The 15,014-nt window shown below is 39.9% G+C and overlaps 1 protein-coding gene across 3 annotated transcripts in view; it reads left to right on the top strand.

Annotated features, from left to right (window-relative positions):
• EBF2 (EBF transcription factor 2) overlaps positions 1 to 15,014 on the top strand; it is a 207,732-nt gene that overhangs the window by 156,135 nt on the left and 36,583 nt on the right. For all 3 annotated transcript variants that reach the window (XM_012557224.1, XM_004382162.1, XM_004382163.1), the window contains 3 exons: positions 5,895 to 6,012; positions 7,542 to 7,672; positions 8,595 to 8,721. In XM_012557224.1, coding sequence (XP_012412678.1) covers positions 5,895 to 6,012; positions 7,542 to 7,672; positions 8,595 to 8,721 — 376 coding nt within the window. The remainder of the gene's footprint in view (positions 1 to 5,894; positions 6,013 to 7,541; positions 7,673 to 8,594; positions 8,722 to 15,014) is intronic.

Below are 15,014 nucleotides of genomic sequence, written 5' to 3'. Positions count from 1 at the left end.
CATGAAATTAATTCCATTTCCAGATGTAAAATGTCATAAAGAATTTTTTTCCATACTTGGCAAAATAACAGGAATTTTCAAGACCATTTTCATTTAGTTTAGTGTATGTGTGTTCGTAAGTAGGTATCAGAGTCTTCAACGCTGAGTTGTTATAAATGCTATGTGTTGTAGCTTTACTGAGATTAAACTACCAAAGGCCCCACATTCAGCTATGAGGTCCATGACCCTCATTGAAATGGAGGGGAACTGTGTGGGACTAATGGTAGATTTTGGTGTGTTTTCAAAGCAAGAACTCTGATCCATATGGGGAGGTTTCTAACCAATGTAATTATTCTCTAGTGAATACAGACCCTGGAATTGTCCTCTGCTTCAAAGAGCAGATCATTTTAGTCATTCCACACATTTTTCATTTTGACTTCCCTTCTTCTTTTACCCTCCTTATGTGAGACTTAGGGTCTTTGTAGGAACACCTGGGTATGAGTTGAGAAAGGCTAGCTGTAAGGTTCAAGCTGACCATTCCTCTGACTTATATAATGCAACTAAATCATACAGTTAGAGTTTTGAGTAGAATCAATATTACAAAGAGTTGGCAAAAACAAAAGTGTGATGTTCCAGAAAGCCAAGGACACTTTAACATGAGGCATAAAAGTAACCCAAGGGTTGGAATAAGTCAGTTTGGTAAAAGTTCCTTGTCACATGATACCATTCTTATACCAAAGAAACATCTCCTCTGTTGAAAATTAGTTGTACAGGCAGATTAATGTATGTGTCCACCTAGAGAGTAACTCCCACAGTGGTCTTTTATGTGCAGGAAAGAACTCTTTACAACTCAGCTCCTGCTTTGTATAAATTATTAGAGTAAGGGACATGGGAGAACTTTTGGGTAATGAGAAGAAAAATATAATTTGAGAAAGCCAATCAGTTTTCTTGAGGACTTTTAACAGATTGCTAACATACTTGCAGATTTTGTTCTTAAAACTTTCTTGCATTTTTTAAGGGGAGATACAAACTTTTTATTCATGTATAATCAACTAAAGCTGCTGTATGATTAGGTGCTTCAAAATTGAACCTACCACTGTCATTCCGCATTTGGACTATGTTTATTGATTTGGCCTCACCCAAAATTAGAGGTCACATCAAAGCAAAATAAGGAATGGCAAAGAGTGAAAAGCACTTTCACTTAAAAAATGCAAGCAATTTCAATTGATCCCTACTTCTCTTTCTTGGAACATTGGCTTAGAGGTACCACATCATGAATAATATTTGCATGAACGTAATTGGTGGCCGTTTTTGCACTGAATTAAAATGTATCATTTGAGGAGAGCTATCATCTACATGGCTTAGTTTTTAGACCTGCAGGCTTTTCTATTTGAGCTTTGAGCTGAAATATAGATGCATCAACTATGAGAAATAAATGAAAGCTGTCACCAGTGTCAGCAGCAAAAACTGGGTGTCCATCCCACGCAAATTATGGACATCTGTATTCCTAATTGGCGTCCTTTAGGGCTGTGCGAGCAAAATGGCAGTGCCAAGAGAGTCTGACAGCTTTAGAAAGGAATAGGTATCAGGGTTAGGTGTCATTTATGAGTGAGTAGAAGTTCTTTTGTATGGTATACTCTCCCGATTTTTTCTGTAATACTGGCAATTTTTGGTTTCAGGTACCTCTAAGTGGCACCTTTTATCAACACGAAATTTGCTAGTTTTAAAACAAATCAATTTATGATCTTAGGAAAACAAGTGGTATTGATGGTTGTATGATCAGAAGATCATTGGCAAAGATGCAAACAAATAGTTAACAAGGTAATGCTAAGAAATGTTGACCTTGATTTGTTTAGCTAAGATGTAAAGATTTTTGAAGGTCAAAGGTGTCCTTGTGTAGTGTTTTGGAGTCTAACTGTGTCTGACCCTCTAACATTAAGCTGCTGTGGCCTGCAGTTTTGAAGAGTGAAGCAAACCAGGGGGAAAGAGAGAAGGGGGAGAGAACAGGAAATGGAGTGAGGTGTTTCAGGAAGTTGTCAGGAGTTGACTGATTGATTCCAGATGGAAAGGGTCAGCCTTCGTGACCCAGGAAATACTCACTAGGGGAAAGAAGTTGGCTTGTGGAAGGGGAAGGCCTGGGAGTGAGACGATGTTGGAATGCACATTCCACTTCCTTTAGTCTTAAAACTTTCAGAAATTTTAACTTCTCTGAATAGAATAATATCAGTGTTGTCATCATTCATCAGAAAGCAGTGAAAGAAGTTAAATTCGAAGCTTTGAATGTACCAAACGTTATCTTCACTTCCATAATGTAGCTCATTCTCCCACAAGTAGAGTGAATTCATGTAAGAGTCAACGTGTAAGTGTGTATCTCAGTATATAAGAACAACAACCAAATACATCTAATTTCATGCTGTGGAATTTTTGAATTAAACCATTTATATTTTGCAAATTCATTTTAATTGGCAGGCTATTCTAGGTACCTCATAGTTTAAGATATTTGAAATATTAAAAACTGGGACTTGCAATGTGTGTATGTGTGTGAGTGTGTGTGTGTCTACACACACACATACATTTGGACATAATTTAAAATCTTGTAATAAATTTTGCAGACAGTGAAATAATTCAGGTTAATTCCCTTGCTGTCATGAGAGGCTGGTGCTAGCCAGCAAGAGATTAAAATTTATTTCCATTGTTAATAGAAAATAATGAAGTGCATCTGAACCATCACGGTATGTCATTCGGGAAATGTTCACTTTGGAACTATGTGTAACTCCACCCAAATGGACAATGATGAAATCAACTGGCTCGTGAAAGCCCTGTATTTTGTGACAGGAATGCATAAGGAACATTATTGTACAGTATGACAAGAACCTTGTGGAATGAATTAAAGTGGTCTCAGAGAGAACACTCTTTACATCCACATAATCCTCAGACAGGGCAAGGGTTCTCTGTGTGCCTAGTTCAGCTCATTCACAATTAAAGTCTGAAGCACCCTCTCGTTTTTTCTCCAGAGATGACAGCCGTGTCTTTGAAAATCCGTTCACACACACGATTTGTAAGAGTGGTCTGTACTCCTCTTTCTTCTGCCCCTTCTCCCATTACTTTCCTATATGTAAGCATGTACAGAGGGGATGTTTTCACCCTGCACATTCGTCTCAACCCCGTGACCGCAAGGCCTAGCCTCTTCCTTTGGCTAGGATGAGATTTTGTGCCATGTTGCGATCCCTGTGATAAGAGCTTGTGCCTTGGTGAGCTTGTGCAGAGTGATGGATATCTCTTGTCTTATGGTTACCACATACAACAGCAACTTTCTGGAAGGACTTTTCTGAGCCACTAACCTGTTAACATGTACACAGTGAAAACAGACCTAGAGCTAGACAGGCTGTGTCTCTGAATTATGAGCAATTATATTGGTAAATGCTTTCTTAATGATAACCTGGGTTTCTTTCAGTTCATACTTATGTTATAAGTACATACTTATAACATACTTATGTTATAAGGCAAACAGAACCACCCTGCTGTATCTGTAGTGCATTCACAGTGAGGAGCTGAAGCATGGAAGAGACGGGGAACACATTGCCTTGTTGTCTTTGAATCCCTAGGGCCTGTCATGATACCTGACATGTAATAGGTGTCCAGTAGATATCTGTTGAATGGAATGATTGAGACCCATTTATGCTCATGCAAAATTTCATATATACTACCGTCATGTCCATGTTACCTTGAGCATGCAGACAGATTAAATATTTTGTAGATTTATATGTTTTAGGAGTTTTTCCAAACCTATTAAATTAAAAAAAAATTAAAAGATGCCATCTAAAAACCTCTTTAATATGAAACAAATCAGAAGAGTGTGTCTGGGGCTGGGGATTGGCTGGGAAGAGACACAGGATAACTTTCTGGGAGATGGACATTTTCTACATTGTAATAGTGGTGTGGGCTACATGGGTGTATCTATTTGTCAGAATAGTGCGGCAAAGACTTGCACATTTCAATCTATGTAAATTTTACCTAAAAAAATACCCTTGATGATTATGATCATCATCATTGAGTAAGGGGTTGTGGGGGGTGGTACAGATGTAAAGTGAGTGCAATATTTTGACAATCATTGAAACTGGATGATGGGTAACTGAGGATTCATTATGCTATTTTGTTTGTTTGAAATTTTTCATAATAAAAAGTTTTGAAATTGCCTTCTAATGAATTCTTTTTCATATTAAGGGATAAGGCAGAGCCAAGGTTTTTTCCTTCATTTAATAACTAAGGAAGGGGTGGCAGAAAAGTAACAAGTAGAATTTCAGTGAATTTAATTTGAGGGTAGGCAGAAAGAGCCAGTTTTAAAGATTGCTCTTTATTATGTACCTACTCAATGCCTTTCTCCAAGAGGTCTATACATATGCATGACTATGCATATAAACCCATTGCCCGTGGAGTGGACTCCGACTCCTAGTGACCCTATAGAACAAAGTAGAACTGCCCCATAGTATTTCTAAGGTTGTAATCTTTACAGAAGCAGACTGCCACATCTTTCTTCCACAGAGTAGCTGGTTGGTTTGAATCGTGACCTTTCGGTTAATAGCCGAGCACTTAACCACTGCGCCACCAGGGCTCCTTGAATATGCACATAACAGGTTCATTTCTCAAAAATAAATTGCAATGCGTCAGTGACTTGAGCTGAGAATAGACCTATCTCTAGGATGGCTCATCTCCCTGGATCAAGGAAGTCAGCACTGCTCCTGCCACACCTTCCCTGGCTGCTCTGGCCTTTGTAGATTTCCATCTCTTTGAACTTCTCACACACCCCTGATCTGCAGCACACATGATAGAACTCAATTACATACCATATTGTGTGCCCCATTAAGTGTTAGCCACGTGTTTCCATCTTGAAAGTATGCTTTTTGAGGGTAGGGTTCATGTTTTGTAACTTTTGGTACCTAGCCTCCAGAGTCCCCTTTTATAGAACCTAACCCAGAACTTTGAATATGGGACAGGCTCAATGAGTAATTTAACCATCTTATTGACTGGTTAAACATTGAGGCAAGTGGGATGAGAACTCATCTGAATTTGACACTCATCGGGCTCTCCTCTAAATGTATTATCTCATTTTATCCTCACAAAAGCCCTGTGAGACAGGTATTGTTGTTTATGTTTTACAGATAAGAGAAGACTTATCTTTGGTAAGGTTAAGTAATTTGTCCAAGATTACACGTTAAGAAGTAGCATATTTGGAATTTGAACCTATTTATCGCCAAATCCATGCTCTTCCACTACTCCACACCCATCTCTCCCCTTTCCTCAGGTTAGATACTAAACGTCCTACATTTTCAACACTGACTTCTGGTAACCGTATATTCTCACCAACAGTCTATGCATCTCTTCTACTGCGCTCCAGTGCGTGGGGACACCACAGACAAGTGATCAGCCTGCATCTTGAAGCCTAGCCTTAGTTTAGGACATATTAGTAGGGCAAGAACTGATTCCTGAGCTTGGAAAAGTGATCTTGCAGCTGGAGTTCAGATCTTAGCTTCCTAATCATGCACGATCGGCTTGTAGTGGTGGCTACAGCTTGAGAATCTCTGATAACAATTGTTCAGGTCCTCTGATACAGAACAAGGTTTTTGAAACCAACAGGCAGATGGCCAGTATCCCCACTTCATTACATGGGCATAGTATTTCAACACAATACATGACAACACATAGCGACAGCAAGCCTCTTTTTCCAAAAAGTTCTACCGTAATTATGGGAGGAGAACAACCTGTTGAGATGCCAAGAACACGGCCCTGTCCCAAGTTCTGTTCCTTATCACATTCACCATATGGGAGTCTGGCTAAAAACAATTCTGGTTCATTTACTTACTACTTGATGTGAAACTAACCCTACTGCCCCACTCCCCTTTTCTTTAAATACGCAGGTTGTGTTGTCAACAACCGTGAATGTGGATGGACATGTGTTGGCTGTTTCTGACAACATGTTTGTTCATAACAACTCTAAGCATGGACGGAGAGCAAGAAGACTTGACCCTTCAGAAGGTACAGCTGTCTGAGTTGAGAATGGTAGACAAATGAAGTTCTCCACAAATTTCCTTGTTTGAATTTCAAATTTATGTCTGTGAGTAGGAGTAGAGAAAGTGCCCTAAATCACGTGGGTTTAAAAATGAAGTTGTAAATACTGACTCCAGCCTACACTGTTGTAACCCCCAGACCTTGCCCAGCCCATGCTGAGGTCCCCATGCCTCACTGTCTCTTCCATTCAGTTCGGTGTTTTTCTTTTTTCGAGACGGGCATTTCAGGCAAATGTAAGCCTGTGACATCTTAGTTAAACAGGAACATTACAGTGCCAGACATGTATGAATAAGTGTCAGATGTGCCCTTAAACAAATTGTGAGCAAAACAAAACAATGTGCAGAATGAAACTGACACTAATTGATTTTTGTTTGCTTGGACAAGAAGAAATCATGGTCTGCTGTGGGTAGTTTTCCAAGTGCATTAAAGTAATTAGAAATACTGGTAACTGTTAAACTTCAAGTTGTCCAAAAAATTAAAATATATCAATTAAGACAACTGACAAAACTAAGTGAATTCCATCTTAGTTCTTCCCTTTGCTTCCACAATCCCTGACTCACTGGTATAGGGAGACATTATAATATAGAATGAATGGTCAAACTAGGCGGCTATTTTAGTGTGATGTTTTACCATATACTCCCCACCAGCCCCCATCATAACCCAGCCTTTAAAATGTGTCTTGTATCATTTTAAATAAGAATTAATGAACTGAAAGAAAATTATTGAATCAGTGAAGAATTCGGAGTGGTGTTAATTTTCCCACAGTGGGCACTGAAAGGGGAGAAGAAAATCCCAGGGTTCAGAACTAGGAACCCATCCAGTTTTCCCTTGACTGATTGGATGTGATTGACTGGCTGTTCAAAGGAGGCTCATGTTTTTGGAGTCCTGCCAAAGTTCTCCTCCACCTCTGACCCTGTCAACTTTGGAAATGGAGTGATGGATTGACTTTAGTTATGGCCTGAAAACCATACTGGGTTCCTGTTGGGCTGTAAAGTCCAGAGGCCTTGAACATATGGAAGAAGGGGAGAAAATGCTTCCTACAAAGTTAGTAAACTGATTAGAAATTGTCTCTTGATAGAGCTGAAAAAAATCTTAAACTACGATAGATTATGCTTTCTCCTTCTCCCTCTAGCACATTAACAAGCCTTGTAAACCTTAGCATCTTGAAGTCTGGGGCAGAGGAGGTGGGGAGAGAAAAGAGATTTACACATTTCCAATGTGATCAACTTACAAAAATATGGGGAAAACAGAGAGTTTTAAAAACACCGTTTGTACAATTAGCTAAGTGTTTTACTTTTTCATACATAATGGTCAACTCGTTAGGCTTTAATGGCCTGGTGAAAACCAACAACCAATTAGGGAAGGTTGGCAAGTCAACAAAGCACAGCTTGAACTCTTTGGAATGACAAACAGCTCTCAAGAGCAGCCCATCCCAGAAACTCAAAGCTTCAGCCATGGAAGGATAGACCTGACATTTTTCTTTCCTATCTTCTTAGCTACCCCCTGCATCAAAGCCATTAGTCCAAGTGAAGGCTGGACCACAGGAGGAGCCATGGTCATCATCATTGGGGATAACTTCTTTGATGGTCTCCAAGTGGTGTTTGGGACCATGCTTGTATGGAGTGAGGTAGGCAAAGGCAGCTTGCTTCCCTGATTTCTTTGGTCCAAAGATTGTTTTGATTTGGGGTAACTAATAATTCCTGACGCATCAGCAGCACTGTTGAGTGCCTACTATGAGCAGAGAAGCAAGGATAAAAGGCATGTAAGTCATGATTTATTGCAAGGACAGATCCCTCAAAAAGATAAAAATTTATTGCAGTATTATTCATAATGGTGAAAAATTAAAAATAGCCCTAAATATTGAACAATAGGAGAATGGTTAAATAAATGATGGAATATCATTCCACTATTAAAAGTGTGATTTGAAAAATTTCTAATGACACAGGAGAAGGGAGAATGCTTACACTATAATGCTAAATGAAAAAAAAAATCAGGATAACAGTGTCTGTAGATGTAGATTCTAATTATGTAACATGAATCCACAGAAAAAATACTGGAAATACACCAAATATTAATATTTGGTTGCCTTTGGGTTATGCAATATTAATATTTTTCTTTATATTTTTCTGTAATTTCCAAATTTTCTAAATTGGATATGTTTTACTTTCATAATCAGAAAAACAACCAAATATGTTGCAAAAAGATAATTAATGGTGCTAAGTTGGGTTTGAAAATTGCCAAATTGTGATGTGAGATTATAAGCAGTATAGGAATTCGATGGGGGGAGGGATTGCAGGGATAGGGTGTGGGGAGCAGGAGGAGGGAGTGACTTGAGCAGAGGGAAGGAAAGGACCTAGGGTTGAGAGGAAATTCCAGAGTGAGAGGGAGAGAGAGTGAGACACATGGGAAGGGAAGGGAAAGGAGCGTGCGTGTGAAGCCCAATGAGCACACTGGTTTATGTGGAACAGAGAGAAGCCCAGAAGAGAGCTCAGTATCTTCTGTGATGACTTGTGTAATGGATATTTTTCTTCCACCTGTTCACTCCTTAGCTAATCACCCCTCATGCCATCAGAGTGCAGACTCCTCCTCGGCACATCCCCGGAGTAGTGGAAGTGACATTATCTTATAAATCCAAACAGTTCTGCAAAGGAGCCCCCGGGAGGTTCATTTACACAGGTAGGTGAGAGAGGGACTCCAAGGGAGACTGGCTCCTGGTTCACCTTTGCCCTAGTTCCCAGTCAGACGGTTTCTCCACTTTATAATTTAATTTTTCTAGGTCTTTCTACTAGTGTGGAAAGAGTGACCTGGGTGATAGAGCAATGAATGGGGAAATGTAGACTCAGTTCTAAATTTGTATTTTATTTAGACAGTTTCTGCATGGTCTGGGACATGGTCATGGCAATTCATTTCAGGAGTACACCCTTACAAATTTAACTCTGCTGGAAGCATACTAGAACAATCTTTTGTCCAAGCAATCAGATAAAATAATTAGACACAGTTGCTAGATTAAGTAAACTTTCTTGGAAAGGATTTGAGATGTATATGCCTATAAAAATGGCGTGGTGGTGGGGGTGTCTGACTTCCTCTAACTTCACAAGGGAGAAGGAGAATTAAGATCAACAGCCCAAGGCTGATTTCTATAAGGTGGAGTTCAAACATACCTCCATCTTCCAAACTTTTTACCAGTTCTGACACCAGCCATCCCTCCCATGACACTCTCTACTTCTCTGCTGGTTTTGATAATTCATTGCAATGGCCACACAGAACTCACAAACCGTACTTACAGTTGAGTTTATTAGGGAAGTAACAGCTTACAGTTCTTCGATTAGGACAGCCTTTTCTCAGCCATGACTGCAGGTAGGCCTCTGCCTTGCCCTCAGCCCCTCTGCCTGTTGGCTTCACCTCTGCCCTGCTTGAACAAGTGTTGCAAAGCTCTTTAGCTCCACCAGTAAGTGCCCAGAGGCACCCCACTCCACCAGGAAGCCTTGGCCTGAAGGTGCTGAGCTCTCTAGCTCCATGGGTTGGCGAGCCTAGCTCCGCCAAGTGCCCGGAAGTACTCCACTCTGCCAGCAAGCCTCCTGCCCGAAGGTGCTCAGCTTTCTCACTCCATGGGCCAGGAATCACACTGTGCTGTCTCCTGCTGGTTCTGCTGCCTCTTCTGCTGCTGTTTCTCTGCCACTGCTTCTCACTGTCTCTCGCCATCTCTGGTGTTACAGCTCTCTCTCTGTATCTTCAGTCTAGGAGGTTCTCAGCACAGGGATCCCCAGTCTAAAGGATGTGCTCAACTCCTAGCTTTTCTTCTTGGTGGTAGTGAGGTACCCCCCCCTGCTTGCTTCTCTCTCCTTTTATCTCTTGTAAGATAAAATGTGACTCAAGTAGGGACATGACTTGAATAAGGTTGGTAAGGGTGGTAACTGGGGTAATGGTGGTGACTTGAGTCACACCCTCTAGTAAGGATGTGACTCAAGATACATCCCACCCTAATCCTGTCACATTACCATAACAGACAACTCACTCACAAATGGGACCATAACCACAGACATAGAGCCTAGGATTTATAAAACATCACAAAATGGAGAATAATTACATTAGATCACAAAATGTAAGATGACTACATCATTACATAACTGTCAAACCACTGAAAATCACGGCATAGCCAAGTTGACATATAATCTTAACCATCACAAGCTCCATACACCTTATTTGCATAGTCCCACCCAATCAATGTGTGGGAGTCAGAAAGACGATGGCTAGAAGGGCCATATTAAGTAATTCACTGCACCACAATGCCTTGTGCCAATTATGCTGCAGAGTGACTCATATTATTTAAAAATTTTATGAAAGTAGAGATCATTTATTATGCTAATATTTATTGAATGTCTACTCTGTGCCTACTACTTTTTCTAGATGGAAAGTACAGATGACATATAAGACATGTTCTCTATTTGGAAGTTTAGAAACTTTTGGAGGAAGCAATAGAATATTGCTCAGAATAGCCAGAGAAATAGTAAATTCAAGACGTTTGGTATTTCTGATGAATGGAGTAAGAGTTTCAGGAAGAGTTTAGTGTGGGCTAGAGCAGTGAGATGGTGTTTCAAGGAGGAGATGGAAATTGAAGAATATTTTTAAAGATGGGGAGGATTTGGATGGGCAAAGGAAACAGAGAAGAATTTTCTAGCTATGGGAAGTCACGTGTGGAAAGGCACAAAGACTGAAATGAGCACGTGGACAGAGGAGTGAGGAGGGGCTGGTTCAACAGTGATGGCAAGTGCCTTTGGGTAGATCTTAGACCAGAAAGTAGACAGATGAGCTAGACATGGGTGGACAGGAATTTATAAAATACCTTAAAGCCCTGTATAGTAGTTTGAACTTGGTTTGGCAAGAAAAAAAAAGACATTGAGGGTTCTCATGCAAAGGGGTTGTCTTAGGAAAACAAATGCTATTGATTAAATTAGTGGGAAGACAACTGAAGGCAGGGAGATCAATTAGGCTAGGATACTTTGAAACAGAAAATAAGGGGTATAGAGAAAGAAATACAGAAACCAAGAAAAAATCAGACATATTACAAAATTTTAGTAATATTATTTTATTTTTAGTATAATCTTTTCTCATTTGAACTCAGCCTCCTATTCTCAGTAAGTGTAAATGTCTAGTTAGATATCAGTTAGGAGTAGATGAAAGAGGGTAATTTTAGAAGTAAATTTTTTTAAAATTTTGTCTTTGAATTTTCTCTCCTGAGATAGGTACATCTTGGTTAAGTATTTTTTGTGGATCTATGGAACATTCTATCATAATTGCCGCAAACATTTGACTTTTCTAGCTCCCAATGTGACATCGTTTGTTCACTCACTCATTTATTCATTCATTCAAACTAATCTTTATTACATGCCTACCATGTTCTGGCATAGCTCTAGGCTCTGGGATATAGAAGTGAGCAAGATAAAGTCCCCACCTTCATATAGCTTACCTTCTAGAGGGGAAGACAGATAACAAAGAAGATAAATGATATAATTTCAAATAGAGCTAAGTAAGGGACAGAGAATGAGGGAGCATTTTGGACAAGGTGGTCAGGGAAGGCCTCTCTAAGGAGGACATTAAGTAGAGGCCTGAATTATGTGATAGTGCCAGCCAAGGAAATGCTCATCCCTCTCCCTTCCTTTATTGTCTGACTTCTTCTTCCATTCTCCCCTCACTCCATTCCACTCAACATTGACTTCCCTCCTGTCCCTGGAACATCTCAGAGCTGTTTTTCTGTTTTATTCACTGATGTTCACTAGAACAGTACCTGGCAGTCAATGACTCTGTGGGAAGAATGTTCCAGGCAGAGAAAACAATAAGAGGAAAGACCCTGAGATAGGAATGAGATCAGTATCATCAAGGAAGAGGAAAAATGCCAGTGTGGCCAGAGTGGAGGAAGTGGGGAGAAGATGAGGTAGGAAAGGCAGCAGGGGCACAGAGTTTGGATGGAAAGACACTGAAGATGTTGAGCAGGCAAAAATCAGCATATAGGAAGGATCTAAAGACTGGAAATGGATGAGATCACCATGGAAGAGAGTGTGCCTAGAGGAAAGGAGAAATATGAAGACAATGCCTTGAGAACACCAACATAGAGAGTTCAGGAAGATAAGGAGGATCCTGTAAAGGAGACTGAGAAGGAGTGGTCGGTGGGGTAGGAGGAAACCAGGAGAGCAGGCTGTCCCTGAAGTCAGGTGAAGAGTGGGCCTCACTCTAGGACACTTTTTACGTATAGGGCTTCTGGCACCTCTGGTTTCTCAAAGACACCACTGTGTATGGGTGAGGAGTCTGGCCTGTGAGGAGATAGGCAGGTATAACAATCATGCTACAACCAATCTTCACCTTTCTATGGAAGTAAAGAATGATCTTGGCACTCTGTGACTGTATACATTGGGAGCCAGCTGTTATGTGCATGTGCAGGTATGCGCATGTGTGTGTACATGTGGAAACGTCTTCTGAAAGCAGAGGCTTTCAACCTTGGCTGCACTTTAAATCACCAGTGCCTAGGTGGGATCCCAGACCAATTAAATCGGAATCTCTGAAGGTAGGACCCAGGCCTTTGTGTAATCTCTATATTAATTGAACAAGCACACACTAGAAATTATGCTCAAGGCATAAAATCAATAAATCAGTATGCCTCTAGCAGCTTACATTTCTAGACCCTTCTAGATTACAACAATTAGGTTAAGTCCCATAATAGATGTAAAAACAAAGAGTGTTGTAGGGCACTGAGCAGGGACTGCCTAACTTTGAGGAATCAACAAAGACCATACAGAAGACGTAACAATTGAGTTACATTTTAAAAGCGAATTAAGAATTTTTCAGACAGAATAGAGGAAGCTATGGTCCACAGTTTTTACAAATATAGTCCCTCACAAAATAGGAACTCATAACCATGAAAAGAATAGATGTTGTGTTATATGCAAATTCGAGAATTTTAGAGATGAATAGACTTTGAAGACCATCTGGTCAAGCTTCCTCTTTTGTTGATGAGAAAACTGAGACCCAGGAGAAGTGACTTGCTCACAATTTATTTCCATATTCCAAGTACTCCCACAATAGCTGATTTCAAGGTACTAACATGACATCAACTGGCTTGCAAAATTCTCAAAAATTTAACAACCTGCTCTCAAGAGCTGGTACAAATCAAGTCTAGCATACCTCTGTATTTAAAACACTCGGGCTGAAGATTGACCCATGCATTAGTATTCAAAAAGCGTTTATTATTAATATCATTGAGACTGACTTGAACAAAGAATTACAAATGTCATGTACACTAAAAAGGAGTTGCATAGGGTGTTAGGACTGTATATCAGGGAAAATCTAACTTTCTTAAACTGAGATGACAGGGAAGGCTAAGAACAGTCCAGACAGAAGAAACAATATGTGCAAAGGCCCTGAGGTAGGAAAGAGCATGAGATGTATTTGCTGGCTGCTATGAACAGGGCAGAAAGAGCGAGTTAAAGAGAGGCTTGAGTTTAAGCTGGAACAGAAGACAGGGGCCAGGACACATCAAGACCTGTTTTTTGGATTCTACCACAAGTGCCAAGGGGAGCTATTGGAAAAAATTTTAAGCTGGGAAATGCCGTGATCTGATTTGCCTTTTAAAAGATCACTGTGACTGCAGTGTAGCAAATGATCTGGAAGAAGGGTGGATGCCAGGAGTTCAGTTCCAGGCCACTGTGGTGGTCCAAGCCAGAAATGATGGCAGCTTGGACTGGAGTGCTGATAGTGGGGACAGGCAGGAGTGGATGAAATTTAGGAGGTAGCATTGATGGGACTTGATGATTAATTGGATGGGGTGAAGGTTGGGGAGGAGAGGGAAGGGGATGACTCTCAAGTTTCAGGTTTGAAAAATTGGGTGGATATAGTTGAGAAAGTGATTTTTTAAAAAGTATAAAGTGCTAAGGGAGTTCAGAGGAAGGACAAAATACTTCCAGCTGGTGGAGAGGTGAGAAGATTTAATATTGCAAAGATGTCAATTAATGAATAAATTTAACACAATGCCAATCAAAATACCCCAAAATGTTTTGGGGAAACTTTACAAAAGTTCACCTGGAAAAGTAAAGGTGCTAAAATAGGACCCTTAATTTTGAAAAATGAGAGGACCTTGCCCTACGAGACATTAAAACCTATTTTAAGTTTCAGTAATTAAAAGAATATAGGACTTTGTAGGAACATACAGAAATGTCATGCAACAGAAGAGAATTAAAAAGCAAACCATTTTCACATGCATTAACGGTGTAAATACATAACTGTTAGTGTAGGTGAGGGAACCTTTCACTCAGGTCAATGTGGAAAAGATGGAATGTTTAAGAGATGGTGTTGGCACAACTAGTTAAGCATTTAAAAAAATGTTAGATTTGTAAATTCACTACAGAGACGGAAATATATTCAAATTAAATAAATTTCATTAAAAAATGTAGACATTCCAAAAGATAATAGTTCTAAAAAATTATGTAATCTTGAACCTTGCTAACCTTGCTACCAAAAAGAGAAACCATCAAGCAAAAGATTTGATTACATGAAAAGAAAATTTTTGCGTGTCAAAGTATCATGCATTAGATCAAAATGAAAAAGACAAACTGGGAACATATTTGTTGTATATGACACATTATCTTATGTATATAAAGATTCATTTATTTGCTCAGAAAAAAAATATTTTATGCCTACTATTTGTTAGCCACTATGTTATGCACTGCCCTGGTGGCGCAGTGGTTAAGACCTCAGCTGCTAGCCAGAAATTCGGCAGTTCAAATCTACCAGCCACTGCTTGGAAACTCTATAGGGCAGTGCTACTCTGTCCTATAGGGTTGCTATGAGTCATAATTGACTCAACGGCAACGGGTTTGGTTTTTTTTTTGTTTTTTTTTTTCGGCATGTTAGGCATCATTGCTGATATCAGATGGATCTTGGCTGAAAGCAGAGAATACCAGAAAGATGTTTACCTGTGT

This window comes from Trichechus manatus, unplaced genomic scaffold (genome assembly GCF_000243295.1).
Source record: "Trichechus manatus latirostris isolate Lorelei unplaced genomic scaffold, TriManLat1.0 scaffold00091, whole genome shotgun sequence".
Taxonomy (NCBI): domain Eukaryota; kingdom Metazoa; phylum Chordata; class Mammalia; order Sirenia; family Trichechidae; genus Trichechus; species Trichechus manatus.
Note: the sequence above shows the minus strand (reverse complement) of the source record. Positions and strands in the feature narration are given on the sequence as shown.